The 24,406-nt window shown below is 41.6% G+C and overlaps 1 protein-coding gene across 2 annotated transcripts in view; it reads left to right on the forward strand.

Annotated features, from left to right (window-relative positions):
- Positions 1-24,406, forward strand: part of Veph1 (ventricular zone expressed PH domain containing 1) — a 198,950-nt gene that overhangs the window by 103,570 nt on the left and 70,974 nt on the right. For both annotated transcript variants that reach the window (XM_040754329.1, XM_040754330.1), the window contains exons 8-11: positions 6,913-7,122; positions 7,949-8,343; positions 18,615-18,754; positions 23,813-23,947. In XM_040754329.1, the coding sequence (XP_040610263.1) occupies positions 6,913-7,122; positions 7,949-8,343; positions 18,615-18,754; positions 23,813-23,947 (880 nt within the window). The remainder of the gene's footprint in view (positions 1-6,912; positions 7,123-7,948; positions 8,344-18,614; positions 18,755-23,812; positions 23,948-24,406) is intronic.

A 24,406-nucleotide genomic window follows, 5' to 3' on the forward strand; every position in this document is an offset into this window, starting at 1 on the left:
CCATGTTAACTAGTAGTGCTCACATTCTGCGCCAGGTGAGGGTTAGCGTGGGTGATTTTAAAAATACTCAGAACCGCTGGGAGGATGGCTCGCAGGGAAGTGCTCACTTGCAAACTCTTTCTCGTCAGACCACAGCAAAGTTATTACGGAAACTGCCAGCAGAACTGGGAGCATTCGGATGACTGTAACAGCCAAGCTCATGGCCAATAGACACTGCATACTCTGCTTATCCGTTTATGCTTCTCTGGTACCTTATTGTACTGACTTACAGAAACGTCGGTCCTGGATTTGTGAAAATAAAAACAGTAAGCAGTTGTTTGCCACAAGAAGGAGTTTGGAAAGTGCTTCGATACAGTAGCAGTGAGGTTACCTACACCAATGTGAGGGTGCTCCTTAGTATCCAACAATTTACTCTCTAGACTTCCCTCTGGGACCCAGAGGAAAAAAATAACTTAGTGGTAGAAGGTCACACACACACACACACATACACACACACACACACACTTTCAGCCATGGGAGATAGGTTACAGCTGTGACAAAACTGTTAATAATACTCCTATTTATCATAAGGTGAAAGTAGACTTTTTTTTCTTTTAAGTTGGAAAACATGTATTAGCTAGATTTTTCCATAGGTAAGTGCTGAACTCTAACTGAGCTAAAACTTGAGCCTGAGATTGTGTGGGGTTCTCACCCCAGCCCAGTCAATGGCGTGTTTTCAACTAATGACACTCGGCCAGTGCTGGGTAAATACATTTATTGTGCTTTAAATCCCTACCACCTCGTCCAGCTGGTGGCGCTATTCTTCAGGAGGTGGAGCCTCCCTGGAGGAAGTGTTGCCCTGCAGGCATGTCCCAAGGCTCTCTCTCTAGCCAGACCCCAATCACTAGTCACTCTTGGCTTCCTGAGTATACAAGGTGTCCAGCTGCCCTCAGCTCCTGCCAACATACCTTCACAGCCTTGGTGGAGAACTCTGCTCATGAACTTCTAGCTGAAATAAACTTTCTTCCTTCGGTTGCCTCTTGTCCGACCACCCCAGTAGTAGTCAACATTGTGCTTCTCCCTGTTCAAAATGGGCCACGTGTGATGATTAGGGCATATCACGAAGGAAGCACTGAACATTTTTTTTTCTTGGACACTGATGATGTCTTCACAGTTGCAGCATCACTGCCAGCCCAGGCATAACAGTCTAGAAGATGGGTACCCTTCCTCCACAATTCCATCCTGACTCAGAGCACTGCCGTGACGTCGCTGCTCTGCATTCCTTTGCAGTTTCGCAACGTGTGCCAAATCCAGACAGCCACGCGACAGACTGGGGCCACCTTCTGCTCTGGCGGCCACGACTCACTCTCAACTCCCGAGTCTTGACTGCAGATTCAGGGTGCGTGTTCACCAGTGCCTGTTGCTAGTGAAAACTGAAAAGGTAGCTTCGCCCTGGAATTTACAGAGACCCCCAAATGGACTGCATAGTAAAGCCTATCGGCTCCAAATGATGTGCAGATTGTCTTTACATCAGGCCTGAACGAGAACTCACTGCTCCTGCCTGCCCGGGGCCACTTCCAATTCTGTTCTTTCTGTGACGGAGCCGTGCTGCTCCAATCTGAACGCGTGGCTGACAACATAGGGTTGGTTGGTGGAAATGTGTGATTGGATTGGGCCATGCTCCTTCTGAATTTGTGGGTCTCGGGGGGTTGCCCTGATTCCCATCGACGCCAAGGACTTGGAGTTGCTGGTTTGTGGCTCACTTGAAGAGCATGCGCAAGGGTCTTGCCCTTCCTTCTTCCGGATCCCTTACTTTCCTATTTCTCCCTGATTGACCAAAGGGCTTGAGAATGTATAAACGACCGAGCGTCTCTGTTAAGGAGAACATTTCTTTGTATGGGAGCTTAACATTTTTCTTCTGATTGCAAGGAATTTTCAATGGCTACAATTGTCCCGAATTAATACTCTCCCTCCACCCCCAAGCTCTAGGCCGGGTTGGCCTGGAACCTGCTAGTCTTGGAGACTGACGTCTAACTCCTGCCTCAGCCTCCTTAGTGCTGGGATTACAGGTGTGTGCTGCCGGCCAGGCCTTCGGAACTCCTTGAAGTTCAGGGATTTACAAATCCACTATTTCTTTATGCCAGTTCTTGCATTCTCACACCCCATGAGTCTTGCTCTCCTCCCATGTAGATGCTTTAGGATGCTGCAGCAAAAGAGGGATTCCACCGTCTTCCCTGCCTTTGAGAAGACATTGCCTTCAAAGTGTAGCACCACTGGCTCAGGCCACCTCTCAGCGTCAAAGTTCAAAATGCAGAGGAGCACCTAGGGTTTTAACCGCTAGAATTTTTCAGGCCAATACTATATGGGACTACACTGTTCAATCCACCATCTTATATAACGCTTTTAGCTGCCTAGTGACACAAAGTCATTAAACCCTTTTTTATCTAATAAAGTGTGCCTTGGAGTCAGAAAGAGACTTAGCAGATGATTAATTAGGAGGCGGGAAATTGGAGGCGCACCCCTAGGCCGTTCCCGCATGAGGCTGTGATCATTCTGTGTTTCTGTCTTCTCCTGAAATTCCTTTTAAAGATCTAATAATGGAGATTAGCTGTGGCGGCACTTCTTTTTGGCGTAACTATACAGTGGACTTGACCGCATTCTTATCCTCACATAAGTGGACCTTTGCATGGCTTTCCTTCTGCCCACGGAATAGCTCAAAAGCAGAGGCTCCCAGGACCCAGCTGTACCTCTGGGCTTTCATACTCTGGCGGCCTTAATCACTGAAGTCCCTAAACAGACAATGGGATGATGGACCAGGGGATCATTTCTGTCATCCTTTGATGACTGATGATGACCCAAGGAATTGCTGAAGAGTTAAAAATAATAATAATAATAACATCCCCAGAATTTAAGATTCTGGTGTGTGTAGAGAGATCTACGTGCCAATAGCACACAGAAATATTAAGCTACACAAAATAGGGATGTCTTATGATATTTTATTGAGAGAGAAATCACTTATGTGAGAAGCCAAGAAAGTCGAGAACCAAAGGTCTGAACATTGCTCTCCAGGAGAGAGAGTCTCCTCCCCCTAGCTCTTTTATCCACCCCAGAACATTCTATGTACCTGTGACCACACCCAAATAGGTGTGGTCAGCACTATGGGTATGTAGATCTTTCCCTACAGGTGTGGATTTAACACTTAGGGTTCTCCTTCCTCTCTTACAAGCTTAACTCTGCAGTAGGGTATATCCTGGCCATGGGATCAAAAGCCAAGATCATCAAACATGAACTAATATTATTTTTCTTTGATTTAAGGGGCCAGAAACAGAGCTCACCAATCTCTCTACCCCTATCAGCTTATGGTCTCATCACCCAGCAAGAGGGAGCCCAGCAAGCTGTCCAAGGACCAATTTGTTTCTTAGAAGAGTCCCAGTGCACACAAGAAGGAGGCAATTAGGCCTCCCCTGGGCATCCCTAGACAAACTTCTAAAGACTTTACTTTGGCAGCAGAGACCAGAAACCTTTCAAACAGAATCATCCGAGCCTCTGTAATGTGGCTTGTTGAGTTAAGGCCAAGTTAATATTTAAGGGACTACAGAACGCTGTCAGAGCAGCCTCTAAATTACATCTGGAGTTAAAAGTGACAAATGGAAACGAAATAGTGACCCTCCCCCTGCAAGAGACCAGCCCATTTGTCTCCCATCCCAGAAAAACACCCACAGGATGAGTGGCCTGCAAGCTCCTTGCTCATGTTCATGCTTATGTATTTCCTGCTTTTGAAGGAAGGTGGTGGTGTTGTGGGGGCTTTCTGTCTGGGAAGGGGCTTTCTTTTTGAAAACGAACATTTTTCTCTCCCTCTTTTTATATTTTAAAAGAAAGAGGAAGTTAAAGAGTGAGGAATGATATTTTAAGCTCAGTCCTTTCAGCTACTCTTTCCTGGCCTTCTAACTTGTTAGAATCAAAACCTGCCTAGCTCCCTGGTGAAATTGGGCATGTCCAGGAAGAATGGTGGCCAGTAACAAAAAAAAGTTTCCTTTAACCATCTTAAGGCATTGGTAGAGTCATGGCCAGTCATTACCCTCCGACCACTACCCCTTAACTCCTGTGCACTCCAAGCCTGAAAATCCCCAAACCAGGGAAATCGTGTGTAGTGAAAAGCCTGTGTGGCCCCAACTCAACCCGTTGACAGTATGCATCAGCCACATGTCTGGAGACCATTTCTTCAGTCAGAGATTTTATCATTGATTCCTGACTCTCACTCAGTCCCTTCTACAGTCTTTGCTGCACCCCCCCCCCAGCTAGGCGACAAGATATACAATTGCAGAAGTAGGGGGCTTTTGCTCCCACTATTACATTCTGTCACTCTTTGCACTTCACATTGAGCAGATAACACTATGCTTCTCTCCACTGGGATGAGTCAGTAGAAGCTGCCCGTGCCTCCGGGATATCTGGTCGACCTGAGGTGATGTGGGCAGCCTGACTTCAGACCCCAGGCATCTCCAGTTCTCTTACTCCACAAGCCTTCTAGGTTGCTATGTGTGCCCTCCCTGCATGCTAAGACATGAGGAAGCAAAGCAATGTTGCCAAGTGGCCAGGTAGCCAGGTATAATTTTTTAAATGTACAGAATATGGAGTTGAATTTCAGATTTAAAAAATAGGGGTTTTTACTATAATAATTTTAATATAATGAAACACATCTTAGTAATAATGGACTAAAACATAGATGAGTACTACTACTAATAAAATACATGCATGTATAGATAAATGTCATAAAACATTAAAAATAATACTTTCTTTTATAATAAATATGAATATTTAATGTGCTCAATATTTTAATAATAAATACACTTAAAATATTTGGTGTTTATTTGAAATTTTTATTTGAAATGATGTTTTGTGTTTTACTGGCAACCCTGCCCCAGAGGTATATGATATGTGCCTCTTGGGGTTAGCGGGCATCTAAGGATAATTTGTAGTTAGAAGTCTTAGCCTTTTAGACTCTCCAGCCTAAAGTCTCCTTTGGTGATTATTGAACCTTGGGAAGAGGTGTGTGTGTGTGTGTGTGTGTGTGTGTGTGTGTGTGTGTAAACCCTCTGACTTTGTTCTCAACTTATCCATTACTATTGTCCTGGGACTGTATGCTGGAAACCGACAATGAAGCATGGAGAGCTGTGCAGACTGATGCTGACTCCAGGCAGTTAGTACTGGAAGTGTATAGAACCGTAGGAAACCCAGTTGGTGATGGAGAATTAGTTTGTATGAGAAAAGGATACATAGTTTATATCAGAAGTGTGGAAACCAAAAACAGCTTGTTTTACCCTGGTGAGTGTATAAATTAATAGAAACGTATTTTAGCCGATAATTATTGTTAAGTAATGCAAACTAAAGTAATTCAAGATGGAGAGATGGCTCAGTAGTTAAAGGAATGGGCTGTTCTTGCAGAGGACCAAGACTCAAACCCCAGCACCTACATAGTGGCTCACAACTGCCTGTAACTCCAGTTCCAGGGGATCCAGTACCCTCTTCTGACTGTTCTGGGCTCCTGCACATGTGTGGTACAAATACATACACTGGGGCACAAACACACACACATGAAATAAGTAAATGTTTTAAAAGATTAAAGTAACCATATGTCATCTGAATAGTAGAGTGCAGATAAGAGATGGAAATGCATTCTGTCTTCCGGCTGTCATCACCTTCCAGCTTGGTGAGAGTCACAGAGAAGTTCTCTTCTATGGCTTGTCTGCCGCTCTCTGCCTCTCTAAATCCTATCTTGTAGGGAGATACCAGGCACCTGCAGCTGACCACGCCCCCTCGGGCGTGGTCACGGGTATGTGGGAAGATTGAGGGGATAAGAGATGGTAGAGGAGGGGCACTCTCTCTCTTGTATTCCGGTAGTGGTCGGAGACCATAGAGCACTGACCCGGCTTGTGATATAAGTGACTGCTCTCTCCAAATAAATATCATAGACTCCCCTTTCCCAACATTCGTTGTGCGGGTCTGTTCCATCTTCACCGTCTAGGGAACTGTTGGCTCTCAGAGGGCCTCAAATAATACCACATTTTGACTTCTGCCTCAAAAGAAAAAGTTTAATATCCACAAAGTATCTCATAAACTCCTATAAAAATATATTTAGAAAAATGGCTCAGCAATGAACATCCCTTGATGCTTTCCTAGAGGACCTAAGTTAGGTTCCCACAAACCTCCTATACTTCCTTCTGGCCTCCACAGGCACTCATACATACATACATGCACATATCCATATAAATAAAATGCAAATAAATCTTTCTCCCATATCTTAAAAGTGAGAAGACAGGACTGGGGAGATGGCTTGGTGTTTAAGAGCTTTTGTTGCTCTTCCAGGGGGGGGATCCTGAGCACATTTCCTAGCAACCCTCTATAATGGGCCCGATGCCCTATTCTGGCATGCAGACATACATGAAGACAGAATACACATGTGTGTAAAATACATAAATAAATTTGAGAAGACACACTTTACTCTGAAAGGGAAGGACTTACAGTGACTTCCCTAAAATGAGCAAAGCCATGAGTTTGCAGAAACTGATGACTTCTGTTAGCGAATATATCAGCAGCTGTAAATGTTCTACCAAGTGTGTGTGCTTTTTTGGTCACACTTTTAGAGTTTCTAAAGAAGAACATGATAAGTGCAAGCACAAACTGCTTTGTTCTCCAAGCTCCTGAAAAGCATTTCTTATACAGAGTTGGCATGACCACCAGTGTTCCTAATTTCTGGCAAAATGACCCGTAGAGAAGAAATATCAAAGCTCTGTGTCTAAATAGTCAAAAAAGGTTTTCTACACAACTAGTCAGAAAATTATACAGCAGAGTTTTCATTTCCACATGAAGGGTGGTGGAATAAAGTCTCTCCAAAGGTATGGGTGACAAGCAGCTCATGGTCTCTGTTCTTTTCAGGAGAAAAACTAGCACTGAAGTTGGTGTTCCTGAGAAAGTGGAAGGAGCCAAGACCAGGGAACCTGAAAGTGAAGACCATGAAAAACTCCAAGTTAAAATCCAAGCCTTTGAAGACAAAATAAATTCTGAGAGCAATACCCCTGCTTCTGTCCTGAGATACAGCTTAAACCATGTCTCTAAGGAAGAACAAAGAAACATTAGATTTAGCAGGTATAATTTTTTCAGAAATCATTTTGAAGTATGAATTTATATTTGCTATTGCTCCTCTTGTCATGGTGCTTTGGGGTGTTTTGTGTTTCACTGTCTCCTTTTTAACCCATGGCTTCCCAGAGTTCTATCCTATAATGATTTAAATTTTACCCATCATGCTCTCATTATTCAAGCAACCTTACTTAGGTTACTTAGGGCAGTGGTTCTCAGCCTTCCTAATGCTGTGACCCTTTAGTATAGCTCCTCATGTTGTGGTAACCCCCAATCACAAATCATTTTCGTTGTTACTTCATAACTAATTTTGCTACTGTTGTGAATTTTAATGTAAATATCTTATATGTGACCCCAAAGGGTTGAGAATATAAATAGAAGGCAAACATCTGATTCTATTTTTTAGAATACTTTTTGAAAATAAGCATGCTAATTTTGAGAATGGCTACCAGTTGCATCCCTTACTCTAGTGAATAATAAGAGGCAAAACCAAGAAAATAAAATTTCTATGTCCACCATTTTACAACCTCCTTTGTTATGAAACTGACTTAAATCTTCTTTTGGAGGTACTTAAGCATTCTCTTCTTTCTTCTTGGTGGGGCTGAGGATAAAACGCAGAGCCTTATGCATGTCAAGCATGTACTATGCCACTGAACAGCAACACCTGCCCTATATTTTCAAAGTGTTAATTCATCACACAGCTTGGTGATCCTCATGTTATCTGGTCTATTAACAGTGTCTCACCCTACAGGGAAGTAAAGTTTTGTTCCAGTGTGACTGTTTTTTCCTTGCCAGGGATCAAGAGCATCCTCAATTCTTCTAACTTTCATTATAGGTCAAGGAGTCTGGCTTTGAATGCTGTGCTCACATCTGGTGTGAGAGAAGATGGGGAGGCTGAAGAAAGGGCAGGAATGCATGCCAGCATCTCTCTTTCAGAAATAGACCCACTTATCCATGGAATTGGCAAGTTGCCTCTCAAGATAGATGCCCATGGACCACAGCTGAGAAATTCCTCAGCCTCACACCCAAGTGTTATACATATAGAACCAGAGAATATGCCTGAAACTGTTAAAGAAAGCATCCGGGAAGAAATTCCAGAGACAGCCGCAAGTCCTGTTGAATACCAAGATAAGCTCTACTTGCATTTAAAGGAAAACTTCAGTAAAGTGAAGGCTTATGCCATGGAAATCACAAAGAAGATCCCAGTCCCAGACCAGTGCACCATTGAAGGTAAGTTCTTTGAACTTCCTACACTCAAAATTTCAGATGTTAGTGACAAAGACAAAACTCAAAACACCTAAATATGCCTATCCTTTTATGGGCCTTTTGCAAAATAGATCATTTGAAAATAATCTTCTAGTATCCTTGTTTCTTCTCTTTCAGCAAAGTTGACCCATCTGTTGACTTCTATCTTTTTGAGTCTACTTAGATGCTTCTGAGTCTCCTGAGTTTTGCAAACCTTTGTATTGTTTTGTTTCTCCTTCCCAGTGTACCAAAAGGGAAATACAGTGGCCTTGAAGCAGGCTCCAGGGTCAGGGCATCCAGACAATGCTTCCAGCCATGTAATCAAACAGAGAAGCCATGCATCTCACTTGTTAGGGTTACAAAAACATCACTTTTGTGTGCTTCAACCTGACACTTCAATAATAGATCATGATAAAAGAATAGGAGGATCATTGAAACTGCAGAAATCAGTATGAGATGACTCAAGGTCGCAAGTAGCATTTTTAACCCTGACCTTGGTCACACTGGGGTCCAACTACAATGGGCAAGCGAATCTATATAAATCTAACATCGTCTCTGAAAAGAAACATGCCAAAGCCCAGGTTACTGTGACTGGATCATTTTTGAGTCACAACATTCTTGTTATTGGATGAACCAGTCTCTGATGATTCTTCATGGCCTTATTTCTGCTTACCGGTCACTGAAAGTTGTGCATCTGTAGGCAAAGGTAACCTAATGTCACTGGTTGATTATGTTTTCATAAAAGAACAGAAAAACTGGATTCGTTCAGCTAAGGATATTTTACAAGTTTGAATCATTGTTATTCATTAATGTGAGCAAAATAATTGGAGGCCAAAAGCGTATACAGAGATAATACTAACTAAATCTTCATTCTGAAGGTGACTGGTCTGCTGCTCACCATTGTTTGGGGTACCCTATGTAGTGTTCGGGGTATGTAGGGTGATTTCAGTCTCTTGCAGTAAAGATGTCTATTAATCTGACCTGTTACCTATGGTATCCAAGGAAGCTACAGGTGTGGATGCCATTGGGGGTCAAAAAATAAATAAATAAAGACACTGTAGACAGTGGCATTTGAGAAAATGAAGGTCATGGGTACAAAGGAAGGCAGAGATCAGAGGTATCTGGCTTTCATACTGCTTTTAGTTACTTTGTGGGCTCCAGTACCTAGTATAATAACCTTAATGAAGGTGATTGGGTGAGGAGACTGCTTACTGGTTTTGCAGTGTGTGTGTGTGTGTGTGTGTGTGTGTGTGTGTGTGTGCACACACATAAGTGCAGGTATCCATGGAAGACTGTAATGTGTATTCTTCCCACCAGCTGCCTGGGTCCTGCCGCTGTCTCAGCCCCCAAATAACACACGAGATGCTATATTAATTACGAAGCTGTTGGTCGTTTGCTATGTTTTCTTAACAGCTAGCTCTGACTTAATTATTAACCCATAATTACTAATATATATTTTTATAAGGTCTTACCGAGAACACCAGGTTTGCGCTCTCTCCTGTGGGGATCACATGGTGACTCTCCACTCTTGACTACATTTCCCAGAATCCTCCTGGATACCTAGTCCCACCTATCTTGCTTCCCTATTGGCCAACAGTGCTTTATTCATCAACCAGTAAGACAACATACACACAGAAGGACATTCCCCCATCAGAAGACAGAGACATCAGATTCCCCCCTGGAGCTAGAGTTACAGACAGTTGGTGCTGGGAATCAAATGTGGATCCACTGTAAGAGTGGTGCATGCCCTTATAACTATGGAGCCGTGTCTCAAGCCCTATGATTTCAGTTTTCACAGAACACCAAATCAGATCAAACTCAGCAATCCCTGTTCCCCCAAATAGACTAGAGAAGGCAGGAAATAAAAGAAGCCGTGACTCTCCTGAATGGAAAGCTTGTGGTGTCAAAATGTTCCTGTCGGTGATGGCAGCTCAGGCTCCAGCAGATCATGAAGGTACCAGAATACCCTGGACCCTCTTTTAAGGCAATCCACAGCCAGCCTTTGCTGTGGACCCTTGGATTTATACTACATGATCCTTAAGTTGGGGGAAACATCAACTCATCAAGCCAGAGAGGAATGAGGTAGTGGACATTCTCCATGTGAGAACTGCAGAGAGCTCTCACAGCCTCACTCACAATAAGGGCCCCTGGTTCATGTAGACAAATAAAAACCTTAAAACAGAAATAAAGTTAAAAATAGAACTGCCCATGTGACCCCCGTTATATCACTCCTGGGTTTCTACTCAAAGGACTTCATATCAAACCACAGAGATACCTACACATCCATATTCATTGCTGCTCTATTCACAGCAGTGAGGGAGAGCAGCCAGCCCAGATGTCCATCCACAGATGAATGGATAATGAAAATGTGGCACACCTGTGTGCATAATTCAATTTTATTTAGTCGTAAAGGAAAAACAGAAATCATAAAATATGCAGGGAAATGAGCAGAACTGGGAAGAATTATATTGTGAGGTAACTCTGACTTGAAAGTGTAGAATCATATATCCCTTGTCCTATGTGGACCCTAGTTTATGTTTTTATGTATGTGTACAAATGAAAATCAATGCAGTGTAGGATTATGATACCAGAAAGGAGACCACCATGGGGGTGACAGGACATGTAAGACGTGAAAGTGAGGAAAAGAACATTATGGGGTGTGGAGAGACACAGGGGACTCAGAGAGCAGGAGGGGGATAATAGAGAAAGAGAACAATGTCAATTTTTATTTGCAATGAAACCTAATGCTGTGTGTATGCTAATTAAAAATAAGATGTATTTTAGCTGGGCAGTGGTAGTGCACAACTTTAATCCAGCACTCAGGAAGCAGATCTCTGTGAGTTCGAGGCCAGCCTGGTCTACAGAGCAAGTTGTAGGACAGCCAGAGCTACAAAAGGAAACTCTGTCTTGGGTGGGTGGGGTTGCTTTATAAAAGAAATAAAACTAAGTCTATCAGCTTCTGCTCCCCTCCTTGCTGCCATTCTGTCCTTAGCCTGTAGCATAGACCTGTGATTACTGGATCTGTCTGGTTTCAGCTGCTTTCTGCCACTGTGGCATCTGAAAGCTGGGGAGTCTTTTGCATGAAGGCTAGAACACAGCCTATGCTGTCACCAGAGACAGTTTTCAGTGTTCTACTCTGCAAGATGCCAAAAGACATTAGCAGTCACCTGGCCTGACTTGACTTGGAGTCATCCAGCAGAGACATGGGTTACATGAATTTAAAAATAAAGGGTGGGGGGTGCTAAGGAAGAGGAGAGTGAATAAGAAAGAGATCCAGGCCAGCAGGTCTGAAGCACTCATTAAGGGCTGCATGACTAGGACCCAGACCCTCTTTCCCCTCACATGGTCCATTGTAAGTCATTTTCCAGGGTCCATCTCGGGGCCCTGATCCAGAGCCCCTTGTGCCCATGTGTTGTAGGCTTATTAGTAGCAAAACCATTATCGGTTGATGGTACATGGTGAATAGTAATTAAATAAAATAATAAATTAAATAACTTTTTTCCTATTTTTTTCTTCTTTCCTTGTGTAGCTCTGTCTGTCTTGGAACTCATTCTATAGGTCAGGCTGGTCTTGAACTCACAGAGATGTACCTGACTCTGCTTCCCAGGGTGCTGGGATTAAAGGTGTGTGCCACAACATCCTGGCTGGAACGACTTTTTGTTTACTACTGATGGCAAGTCTTTAGTGTTGCTGTTGCTGTCCTAGTTTTTACTTGACAAAAGAGACTCAGAAAGTCAATCTACCCACCCCCAAGATCATGTAACCTGTAGGTGGCACAGTTAGGACGTGATCCTGACTCATAGCTATGCCCCTGCCTCTTGCTCCCACACTTTTTCTCAGACATGTGTTCTCACCCCTGCCCTGATGTCTGTGTCCAGGCTGTTGATCCTTGAGAGTCCTTAGTTCTAACACCCCTGCCTTCAGTGATGCCCACATGTGTATTTTGATCCCTGTCCCAATGCCGGTGTCCAGGATGTGGCACCTTTAGGGCCCTCAGCTTCAATCATCAAGGCTAACTCCTCTGCTGTTGGTGATTCCTAGGACTCTTGATTTCATGTTTCATGTTAAAGTTTACATTGTTCATTTTTTATATCCCTATGCTTCAAATATACACATTTTTGCATTTTTATTTAAATTAGCAACAAGCTTGCTTCACATGTCAATCCCAGCTCCTTCTCCCTCTCCTCTTCCCCCACCACCCACCAAACCTCCAACCCCCACCCAATGCCCACTCAGCTCCCCAGGGAGGGAGGCCCTTCATGGGGGATCCCCAAAGTCTGTCATATCATCTAGGGCAGGGCTTAGGCCCTCCCCCATGTGTCCTGGCTGAGAGACAATCCTTCCATGTGGAATGTGCTCCCAAAATCCACCCACATGTCCAGGATAAATACTGATCTACTACCCAAGACCCCATAGATTTCCAAGGCCTCTTCACTGACACCCAAATTTAGGGATTCTGGATAAGTCCTATGCTTGCCTCTCAGCAATCAGTCTGAAGTCCATGAGCTCCCCCTTGTTCAGGTCAGCTGTTTCTGTGGGTTTCACCAGCCTGGTCTTGACTCCTTTATTTATCATCCCTCCTTCTCTGCAATTGGGTTCCAGGAGTTCAGTTCAGTGTTTAGCTGTGGGTATCTGCCTCTGCCTCCATCAGCCACTGGATGAAGGCTCATGTTTGTCTTTTTGTGACTGAGTTACCTCACTCTGAATGGTCTAGTGCCATCCATTTGCCTGCAAATTTCAAGATTCCTTTGCTTTTTTTCCCCGCTGAGTAGTACTCCATTGTATAAATGTACCACATTTTCTCTATCCACTCTTCAGTTGAGGGGCATCTAGGTTGCTTCCAGGTTCTGGATATTACAAATAATGCTGCTATGAACATAGTGGAACAAACATCCTTGTTGTATGAATGTGCATCTTTTGGGTATATGTCTAAGAGTGGAATTGCTGGATCTTGTGGTAGACTGAGTCCCATTTTCCTGAGGAATCTCCATACTGACTTCCAAAGTGACTTTATGAGTTGGCACTCCCACTAGCAGTAGAGAAGTGTTCCCCTTTCTCCACATCCCCTCCAGCATAAGCTGTCATTGGTGTTTTTTATTTTAGCCATTCTGATGGGAAGAAGTTGATATCTCAGAGTTGTTTTGATTTGCATTTCCCTGATGGCTAAGGATGTTGATCCCTTTCTTAATTATCTATCAGCCATTTTAGACTCCTCTATTGAGAATTCTCTATTTAGTTCTGTATCCCATTTTTTAATTGGACCCTTTGGTGTTTGGGAAACTTGCTTCTTGAGTTCTTTGTAAATTTTGGAGCTCAGCCCTCTGTCAGATGTGGGTTTTTATAGTATGAACTTTTGTTTTGAGACAGGGGTTCTAAATTTGGTATCCAAACTGACAATATGTCTCCTCAATTGGCTGCACAGATTAGTTTCTTTCAATCCAGTGAACCTTAGTTAGCAGCATTTTCTGAACAAGATGCCTCCTGACTTTCTCATGACAGCCACATAATTATTAAGTCAACACAGAAGTGGTGGATGTCTTAGGAAAGCCAGGCTCATTAGGACTCAACGGGCAAGCAATAACAAGAGTTTCAGAGCTTGATATGCACTTTGTGGAGGTGTGACAGACTTACCAACATTGTCAGTCCCTTGGCTAACACACCACTGTGCATCAGTCGGGACATGAGTTCTTAACTCTGAATGTCCAGCTGGAGACAGAGGAGGCAAATGAATTGCATCCAGTCTATCTTACGCTTGCCCTGTCCTCTTCAGCAAAGGGGGAAACAATGCCAAGAGGCTCATTTTGGTGGAATTTAATCATAAAATGTTCTAAATTGTTCTCTTCCTCAAATCTGGTTGCTGTTATGTATTATTCGGAGTTGTGAAGTAATTGGTAGCACGTGGGACGGTACCTGCAGGGGATCCCAACTTGCCAGCCTCATTTGCCTCTGCACAACTTTTGATACGTCTCTGCTTGATAGAGCCAAATCTTTATTTATAACATATGGCCTCCCACTGACTCAGCGTAGCAACAGAGTGACTCTGTATCATTGCCAGAAATCAACTATACTAGCATTATATGCGAAAAAGGCATGCATTTGATTTAAAGTTCATATAAATTCCAGAAGTACTTTCATGTCTACAAACTCTGAGAGCTCCTATGAAAATATCCTAAATTTATCTCTGATTTTTTGTTTGATGTTGACTTTTCTCTTGCATCTTTATGCTTGGAGATCTAACTCATATTTGGCAAACATTGGGAGGGTCTGGCAGAGCAATATTGCATTCTTTCAAATGCTCTGCCCTGAGGGGTTCTATGAATGGGCAGGAACTACTCCAGGTTCTCCACAGTGGTAGGTGGGGCTGAGGTTAGAAGATGCACGTGTGTTTTTCTCTAGTGCATATTAAAAGCAAGCGTAATGCAGTCATTTTTAACAGTTTCCATTGGAAATAAATGTTACTGCTTATAGTTTGATTAATCATATTTGGGAGATTATTAGCAATGTTCCTGAAATTGGTCTAAAAATGTAAATAATGTTGCCACAATAACCCTTTTCTGAGAGAGTTAGTGGTTAAATCATCTGGTTAGAAAGACCCTGATTTGAAAGCCATTTGCCTAAGACTGTTCACCATCTGTTCAATCTGGAAACCAGGAAAAGTACAGCAGGTTTTGCTCTTTAAACACATCTTCCTTCATACTAGGACAGCCTTACTTTCAAAGGTGGACATTATAAGAATAAGGAAATCACTATTTGATATTATGAGTGTCTCTCAGCATAAAATTACCATATGTTCCAGAAATTGCATAACCATGTATGTGTGTATATATACAAATGTAGATACATATACACACTGTAGAATAACTTATAGAGTGGTCTGGCTAGCCCTTCTACACTAAAAGTAGCTGTAGGTGGCATTTGCTAGACAGAATACATTTTTCGAAGATGTTATCAAAGTAAGATGAAGATTTTATTATTGGTACTATATATACATATGAATGTATATATGTTCAAAGAACTAAAAACAAACAAAAGTGCTGTGCATTTTCATAGAAGTACTACTGTTTATCATAACCAACAGGTAGAAACAACCAGATTCCCAACAATAGATAAATTGACATCACAATGTATTTATATACACAGTGTAGTACATCCACACAATGGTATGTTATTTACCCTTAAAAAGAAAGAAATGTTGACCTGTGCTAGCATATGACTGACTTTGAAGATATATGTTAAATGAAAAACAATACCTAAAAGGCCAGCTAGTACAGATTCCATTTATATGAGATATACAGAATAGCCAAATCTATAGAGAAAGAAAAAAATCAGACTTTTGGTTGCCAAGAACTAGAGGGAAGTTTGAGAACAAGTAATAATTATTTAATGGATATAAGGTTTCCATTTGGAATAATGAAAACTTCTGGAACTAGACATCAGTCATAGTTACACAAAATAAACACACCCAATACTACTCAATTTTATACTTTTAAATAGTTAAAATAGCAATTTTGTTATTATATTTTTACCATAATAAAATACCTAAATATATGACCATACATTCTGCAACAAAATCTGTATTTAGTAAGCAGAAAATGTTGCACAAATAAGCACTCTAAAATAATGTATAGAGTATCCTGGATAACCCTTCTACACTAAGAGTAGCAGTAGGTGCTATGTGCTAGGAGGCACAATTCCTTTTTTGAAGGTGTTATCCAAAGTAAGATATTCTATTATTAGAATATATTAACTATATAAAATGATGGGCTTTATTATGACAAACTTTTTTTACAAAAATATATCAAAAGTCTTATTGTGAAACCAGAAACTTTGAAACTCTTATTCTGGAGAAAAAAACACTTCAAGATATATACACATAGTGGTTCAGTAGATGGCACAATGGTTAAGAGCACTGGCTGCTCTTCCAGAGGACCAAGGTTTGATTCTCAGGCCCTCCATAGTGGCTCACAGCCACCCGTAACTCCAGTTCCAGGGAGATCCAACACCCTTTTTTAACATCTGTAGGTATCAGGCCTGCACACATATGCATGCATGCAGGCAAAACACTCATAGATATAAACATTTTAAAAATCAACCTAAAATGTTTTTCAAAGATGTATAGGCACAGACAAAAGTTTTCTGAAAAAGATTAATAGCCTAGGAAATAATAGCAATCACTGACAAATAGTGCTGCATTAATTAAAAGGCTTCTGTGCATGCAAAGGGAGCAATTAACAGAGGAAAACACAGCTTACAGAAAGGGAGAGAATCTCTGCCAGCCATACATCTGCCAAGAGATTCATTATGGTTTGAATGTGAAGTGCTTCCCATAGGTACAGACTTCTGCTTTGAAACCTTGTTCCTTACCTGGTAGCTCAGTTTCAGAGGGCTGTGGGGCCTTCTGGAGATGGATCTGAGACACCAAGGGGAGACTCGCAGGCTATTTTTCTTGTTGTGGTGACAAAATACTTGACAAAAGGAACTTAAGGAAGGAGGGATCTACCTGGGGTTATACTTGGCCGGTACAGTCCCTCATGGAATGGGGATGCGGCAGCAGGGCTCAGAGCATCCAGTCATGAAGCATGGAGATAAATGTTGGTGCGCGCACACACACACACACACACACACACACACACACACACACACTTACTGAAAACCTTTATAAGAAGTGACCCTGAGGAACACCTCCACTGAGTGTGGGATTGAAAACTTGTATAGCCACTTTAGAAATCATCATGGCAGTTTCTCAGAAAATTGGGAATTAATCTACCTGGAGACCTCACTATGCCAATCTTGGGCATATGCTCAATCATATCACAAGGACACTTGCTCAACTATGTTCATAGCAGCATTATTCCTAATATCCAGACCCTGAAAACAACCTAGATGCCCCTCAACAAAAGAATGGATAAAGAAAAAATGTGGTACATTTACACAGTGGAGTATTACTCAGCTTGTAAAAAAAAAAAAAAAAACAATGACATCATGAAATTTGCAGGCAAGTGGATGGAACTAGGAAAAAGTCATCCTGAGTGAGGTAACCCAGACCCAGAAATACAAATATTGTATGTACTCATTTATAAGTGGCTTTTAGGTGTAAAAGTGGCTTTTAGGCTACAATCCACAGCCCCAGAGAGGCTTGGTAACAAGGAGGATCCTAAGAGAGATACACGAATTTCCTGGGAAGGGAAAATAGAAGAACTCTCCTGGGTAAACTGGGGTCGGGGCAGGGAGAAGGGATTCGGGATGGGAAGTTGAGGGATTGTGTTGGGTGGGTTGGGGTTGGGACTGAGTGGGAAGAGTAATGAAAGAGAGGTCTTGATATAAGGAGCTATTTTGGGGTTAGGGAGAAACCTGGTCCCAGGGAAACTCCCAGGAATCCCAGCTAAAGATCACCCCAGCTAAGACTCCTAGCAACGGTGGAGACCATGCCTGAACTGGCCTTCCCCTGTAATCAGACAGGTGACTACCTTAATTGTCATCAGAGAGCCTTCATCCAGTAACTGATGGAAGCAGATGCAGAGATCCACAGCCAAGCACTAGGCAGAGCTCTGGAGTTTGTTGAAGAAAAGGAAGAGAGATTGTAAGAGCCAGGTGGACAAAGGTCATGATGGGGGAACCCACAGAGACAGCTGGCCTGAGCTCCTGAATTCTTGTCCTTAAGGAATGATCGCATTGAATCTACAGGTTATTGGTTTCCACATTGAGACTTCCTCTCGAACAAGACCAGGAAAGAGCACAAGAGCCTACATTTCTGGCAGGGGTCTATTGGACGTTATTGTTATAGCTCACACACAGCCAAAAGAGCAGCATCAACAGTTGGCGGCACAATACCCACTGCCATTAGATTCTGCATTTCCTCTGTGATTTTTCCCCTCTGATGCATTACAGAGCATTAAATAGCCACTACAGCATGTCCATTCAGATGACTATGGCATGGTGACATGCAGACCTTTGTGTTAGTTCAATGGCTTTCCTTTCTCTGGGAGTCGCTTGGTCTTTCCATCATTGTATGGTACTTAAAAGAAGATAAAAGTTGACGGAATGCTACCTGTCTAAACTGTATTCATTTAAACATATTTACATTTACATACATTTACAATGTGTACCTTCCATATGAAATGGATCCACTCTCACTCAAATACAGAGTTGTTTGGAGTCATTAGCACACTGCCTGAAAACTCAAGAACTGTTCCTAAAGGTGCTTTATGTGTTGGATCATAAGGCGTAACTAATGTTTAATGCTGTATTATTTCTAGAAACCATAGGAAGCTGTGAGGCAAAGCTGTTGTTTACCTGTTCCTTAAAGGGTCATTACTGCCTGTACAGCAAGTCCAGCTTCACCCTCATCAGCCAAGCACCCCAGCCATGGATCCAGATCATGTTTCTCTTCCAACAGGTGTGTGTAATTCATGCTCATTGGGCTCCTGAATAAGTCACTAGGATGTGTGATTATTGAGTTATTAATCCTTTGGCCAGAAATGGTGTGTACATGACAGCACATTTACATTCATTCTTAGAACATGTTTTCTCAAAAAAAAAAAGATATTGGTTCCTTAATCAGCAAGTCAAACCTGTTCTCATCTTGCTTTAAAGGAAAAGTGGGAGGGATGGGGGAAAGAGAAAAAGGGCTGGGCACCACATTTGCCTGCATCGAGTGAGCCCTAGGTTCAACCCTCAGAACTGAAGTTTTAAGAACTTTTGTGTTCCATTTGTTTAACTCTGTGGAGCTGTGTTACTTTGCCTGTCTAAAACACCTAATTGGTCTAATAAAGCGCTAAACGGCCAATATCGAGACAGGAGAAAGGATAGGTAAGGGTGGCAGGAAGAGAGAATAAATAGAGGAGAAATCTGGGGAGAGGGAATGATCTAGGAGCAAGAGTAGGAGGAGGACTCCAGAGACAAGAAACCCAACTACACAGCAATCCATGGAGTAAGAAGTAAGGAAAATAGAACAGAGAAGGATTAAAAAAAACCCAGAGGCAAAAGGTAGATAGGCTCATGTAAGTTTTTTTTAAAGTTGGTTAGAATTAAGACAAGCTAAGGTCAGGTGTTTATAAGTAAGAATAAGCCTCCGTGTATTTATTTGTGAGCTGGGTGGTAGGTCCCCCAAAAGAGTTAGAGTAAAAACAACAACAACAACAACAACACCTGTGTTTTGAAAACAAAATAGGAAGCATTTGCAGTTAAGAAAAATGTGGGCAGAAGTTGAAAATGCAGGATCTGAGTGTTGTAACGTGATTGAATATTAAGCCAAGTGATCCAACCATATTGTTACTTCAGTTAATAAAATACTTCTGTAATAACACCTACAAAAATCACCTGGGGTGGTGAGGTGGTAGTGATGACCTGAGTTTAATTCATTGGATCCACATGGAAAGAGACTTCTGCAAGTTGTCTTTTAACATGCACATCTGTATAACGTAGCATGCACATGCCCATAAACACACACACACACAATTAACTAATAAGTAAATAATAAATAAATAACATTTTTCAATTTAATAAAATACTTAAAAATTACAGTTGGACAATGCTTTTCCTAGCTATCATAGGTTATCAGCTAAAAAGCCCAGTGCCTTATACAGGTTGCCTTTTTATAAATTGTTGGCCAGTTAGGTCTCAAAGACTCCCAAACATTGCAAGCTATTGCTATTAGTAGTTTCCAACTTTCCTCATGCTGTGGTGACCTCCAAGCACAAAATTATTTTTGTTGCCATGTCACAGCCGTAATTCCGCTACCGTTATGCATCATCATGTAAATGCTTTTGAAGACAGAGGTTTGTCAAAGGGACTGCAACCCTCATGTTAAGAACAGCACGCTCTGAACCATCAATGACTGCATTGCTAAAGACATCATACAGTTGAAGCAAAGAATATAGAGAAATCAAGCTGGTTATCAACTTGGAAGCTTTGTCCCTACTGCCTAGTTTCTACAATGCTGAAAGACCGTATACACGGGACTGGGGAAGAAGAATAATTGTCAACCTTATCCAACTGTTAAGTCCTGCAAGCTACAGTAACTGGCCTGAAAAGATTACACATGGATGCAACACTGGCAAAAATATAGGAGCAACCAAACACCTTCTGATTGGTTTTAAGGCGTACTCCACAAGAAGGAACTCATGCCTGTCATCATTCACGGGATCAAGAACCCATGGTTAGGCAGAGCACAGGCTCTCAGGGAGAAAAGCACTGCCATTTTTTCCACTAAATGGCATAGCATCTTAAACTGTCTCTTAATGGCTTCTCGTTATACCAATGGAGTAGTGGGCCACCCATCCCTTTTCAAAGAAGCTTCTTTTTACAGTAGATGGCAACTAAATATCTAACACAGAGACCCACAATTGAACAACATGTAAAGCATAAAAGCTTGGAGTGCTCAGCCATAAATGGGATGTTTATATCTGTACTGGGGGCTTTGTGTGTCCACTTGACACAAGCTATAGAATCATCAGAGAGGAAGGAGCCTCAGCTGAGGAGATGCCTCCTGAGATCCAGCTGTCGGACATGTTCTCATTTAGTGATCAATGGGGGAGGCCCAGTCCGTGGTGGGTGGGGCCATCCCTGGGCTCTTGATCCTGGGTTCTATAAGAAGAAGGTTGAGCAAGGCATGGGAAGCAAGCCAATAAGCAGCACCCCACACCTCCCCCCGCATGTCCTCTGCACCAGCTCCTATCTCCAGGATCCTGCCCTGTCTGAGTTCCTGTCCCGACTTTCTTCAATGATGGACAACAATGCTGAAGTGTAAGCCAAATAAACCCTTTCCTCCCCAACTTGCATTTCGTCATGGTGTTTGGTCACAGCAATAGAAACCCTAATGAAGACAATATCACATTTTCTCCCAAGGCAGGGATCACCATAAAACAGAGGGTATAATAATGTTAACAGCCAGAGGTACTAGATGACCTAGAAAACAAAGTAGTGTTTTCCAGACACAGCATAGCAGCTGCACATCAACTCGTGGTGGTTGCAACAGTTTGAGCAAGATCAGGCCAGACAAAAACCACAGCCCAGAGGATGGAGATGTCACGAAGCCCCACTCCTAGCTGAGACACTGTTAGCAATTGATGATTGCTTCAAGAGGATTAGTTAAGATTTTTATTTTAGGATTCAGTCCCTGAGAGGCTATTGATGCCCCAGTGGATGATAAAATACCCATGCATATACTGGTATCTCTTAGTAGGGTTACTAGGTTTGAAAAGGAAAGTCAGGACATGTGAAACTGGGAAGGAATCATAGTGGGAGACTAGAGAAGGAATTGGAGAGGAGGGAATAGAGGAATGGACTTGGTCACAACACCTTATACACATATATGAAATTTTCAAACCAAAAAAAATTCCAAGAAAAGGAAAAAAATCAAAATTAAATAAAATTTAAGAGTCACAAGCCAAAGTAGCCTAACATTGCTTTATGAAGTCAGGCTTATTGAGGAAGCAATGAAATGCAGCGCTTACCACTTTGTCATCATAAAATGTAACTACAGTAAGAGAAGGTGTAGAATCTGCCAGTTTTTTTTTACTGTGTATGTCTTCTTAAGAATATTTAATAACGTCTTGCAAAGAACAGTGCAGACACTGATGTGAGCCAAGTTGCACATAAACTTAAAACATAGCATTTTTTCTTAGAATAATAATATTCATTTTCCTCCACTCATTTTTTCAAATAGTTTTCATCAGTGATTTTGTATCTGACTCCATGTTTGACTTTGTTCTTAACCACACCAAGAAAACTTTTTTTCATTCTTTCACTCTTGTTTTATTGATAATCTGATTCTTTCTCCTCCTTTTTTAAGGAAATTCACCAGAAAGTGTCTCTTTGTTATGTTGAGTTTATTTTATTGTAGTGCTTTCTCTCTTTGTTCATACCCATGACTTATGCAATCTGGGTAAATCCTGACTTGGGTCAAAGCCACAACAAGCTTTCGTTATCTAGTAACTACAACCCCATCACTGGTCTTGTATACTTGGCCACCTCTTACCATCATGTCAACTCCCCAGATTCATGGAGTTCCCAGACTTAGATCCTGTCCCTCTTTGGATAATGAGTCATTAAATCAAGCCTTGCTCTTCTTGAAACAAAACAACATGTACTGTATGACTCTGACAATAATCAAAAAAATTCCAGGGTATGTGCACAAAGTAAGTTTCAATCAGTGTCCTGCCTCGTAAACTTAAAATCTGTCATTTGGGCTGGAGACATGGCTCAGTGGTTAAGAGCACTGGCTTCTCTTCCAGAGAACCCAGGTTCAATTCCCAGTGCCCACATGACAGCTCACAACTATCTGTAGCTCCAGTTCTAGGGAATCCAAAACTCCCACACAGACATACATGTAGACAAAACACATATGCACATAAAATAAAAGTAAATAAATCATTCCCCCCAAAAGTTAATACATTTCAAAATAAAGCTAAAAAAATTTGTCAGTCACTAACTTGGGGTCCACAATTCTCTACTTTTCTCAGTCAGCACAAGAGGCCACTCACTCTTTTGATGACAATCAGGAGATTTTCCTATAGAAATATTTAGTATTTCTTGCTCAATAAGTAGAAAGTTGCACACATAGATAGTCTACAAAGTCTCAGTCATTGTCATGAGAATATGATTTATAAGCCAATCTCATTATTGTATCCTACCTAGGGTATCGTATGTGAATAAATGGTATTTATGTCACTTAATGGTGTTCTCTTACGTTTTTAAAAAATTCTTCTCTTAAATTAATTTGGTTTCTCACATCCATAAATGGAACATTCCAATGTGTCAAGGAATACTGGTCACATCCTAGTTTAGTAAATATGCAAACATATGCCTAACATGCCTATTGAAAAGCTGATTCTCACTGGCTGTACTGAATTCTACTTATTTGTGTGTGTATTTGTGTGTGTGTGTGTGTGTGTGTGTGTGTGTGTGTAATGTTTCATTGACAACACAAAGAAGCCAAAGCTTTAAGAATATTCACCCATGTCACATTTTAGGATGAAGAATATTTTATTTGTCCCAAACTCATTCAGAATATTCATGTTACATAATTATATAATGAACTTTAATAATTATTTGATCTCTATCATAATCCACTCTGTATATAAATAAACTCTTATGAATTCTGGTTTTAATTTTATGCCTTCATTTCTCAGATCTTTGGTAAATTCAATATGAATATTCCTAGTTACCACTTTCCAACTAAGTAATGTTATTGGGAAATCATTAAGATAGCATTATATTACAAGATTTAGGCACATATATAAACAAGAATATGCAACCTTATTAATTTAAAATTTCTTTTAGAAACTCAGAAATGTGAGTTTCTAAATCATAAATTTACTCTTCAGTACAGACTTCTGGTACATCATTTAAAGTTACATCATGTTAACATTGAATGTAGGCCTACATAATACCTTGGTGTCTATCAGATTGGGCCAAGAGGTAATGTGATTTCTCCATCCTTATGCCTATGTAGAGCCTGTTTCCTGAGCCCCTGTCCATTCAGAGTGGGTCTATACAGTTCCTCAAAGGCCTATGGGAGAAGACACAGGCCAGTGGAACCCACAGCTTTGAAGACGCTATGACAGAATCCACATTTCTACAGCAAAAGGTAAGTGCTTTTCTCCTCACACAAGTTATTTTAAACCAAGATTCAGCACTGTGTTTTGTAACATGTATTCTTCCTGCCAGCCTGGTCCCAGAGCCGTGTCAGTCCCAAATGAACACATAGGACGCTATATTAAGTTGTTGGCTGTTTGCTATGGTTTCTTAATAGCTATCTCTGACTTAATTATTAACCCATAATTGCTAATCTGAGTCCACGTGGTCTTCCCTTACTGGAGAGAGAGTCTGGACCTCTTACTTCTCTCACATCCTACATAGTGATTGACTGTCTTCATTTCCCAGAATCCTCCACCTCTCCTAGTCCCACCTATCTTGCTTCCCTATTAACCAGCAGTGTTTTATTTATCAACCAATCAGACAAACATATACACAGAAGGACTCCCCCATCAGTGTTTAAATGGTTTGCATTTTTCTTCAAAGTTCAATTTTCCCTTCTTTGTTTCTC

This window comes from Mesocricetus auratus, unplaced genomic scaffold (assembly GCF_017639785.1).
Source record: "Mesocricetus auratus isolate SY011 unplaced genomic scaffold, BCM_Maur_2.0 Super-Scaffold_100011, whole genome shotgun sequence".
In the NCBI taxonomy this organism is placed as follows: domain Eukaryota; kingdom Metazoa; phylum Chordata; class Mammalia; order Rodentia; family Cricetidae; genus Mesocricetus; species Mesocricetus auratus.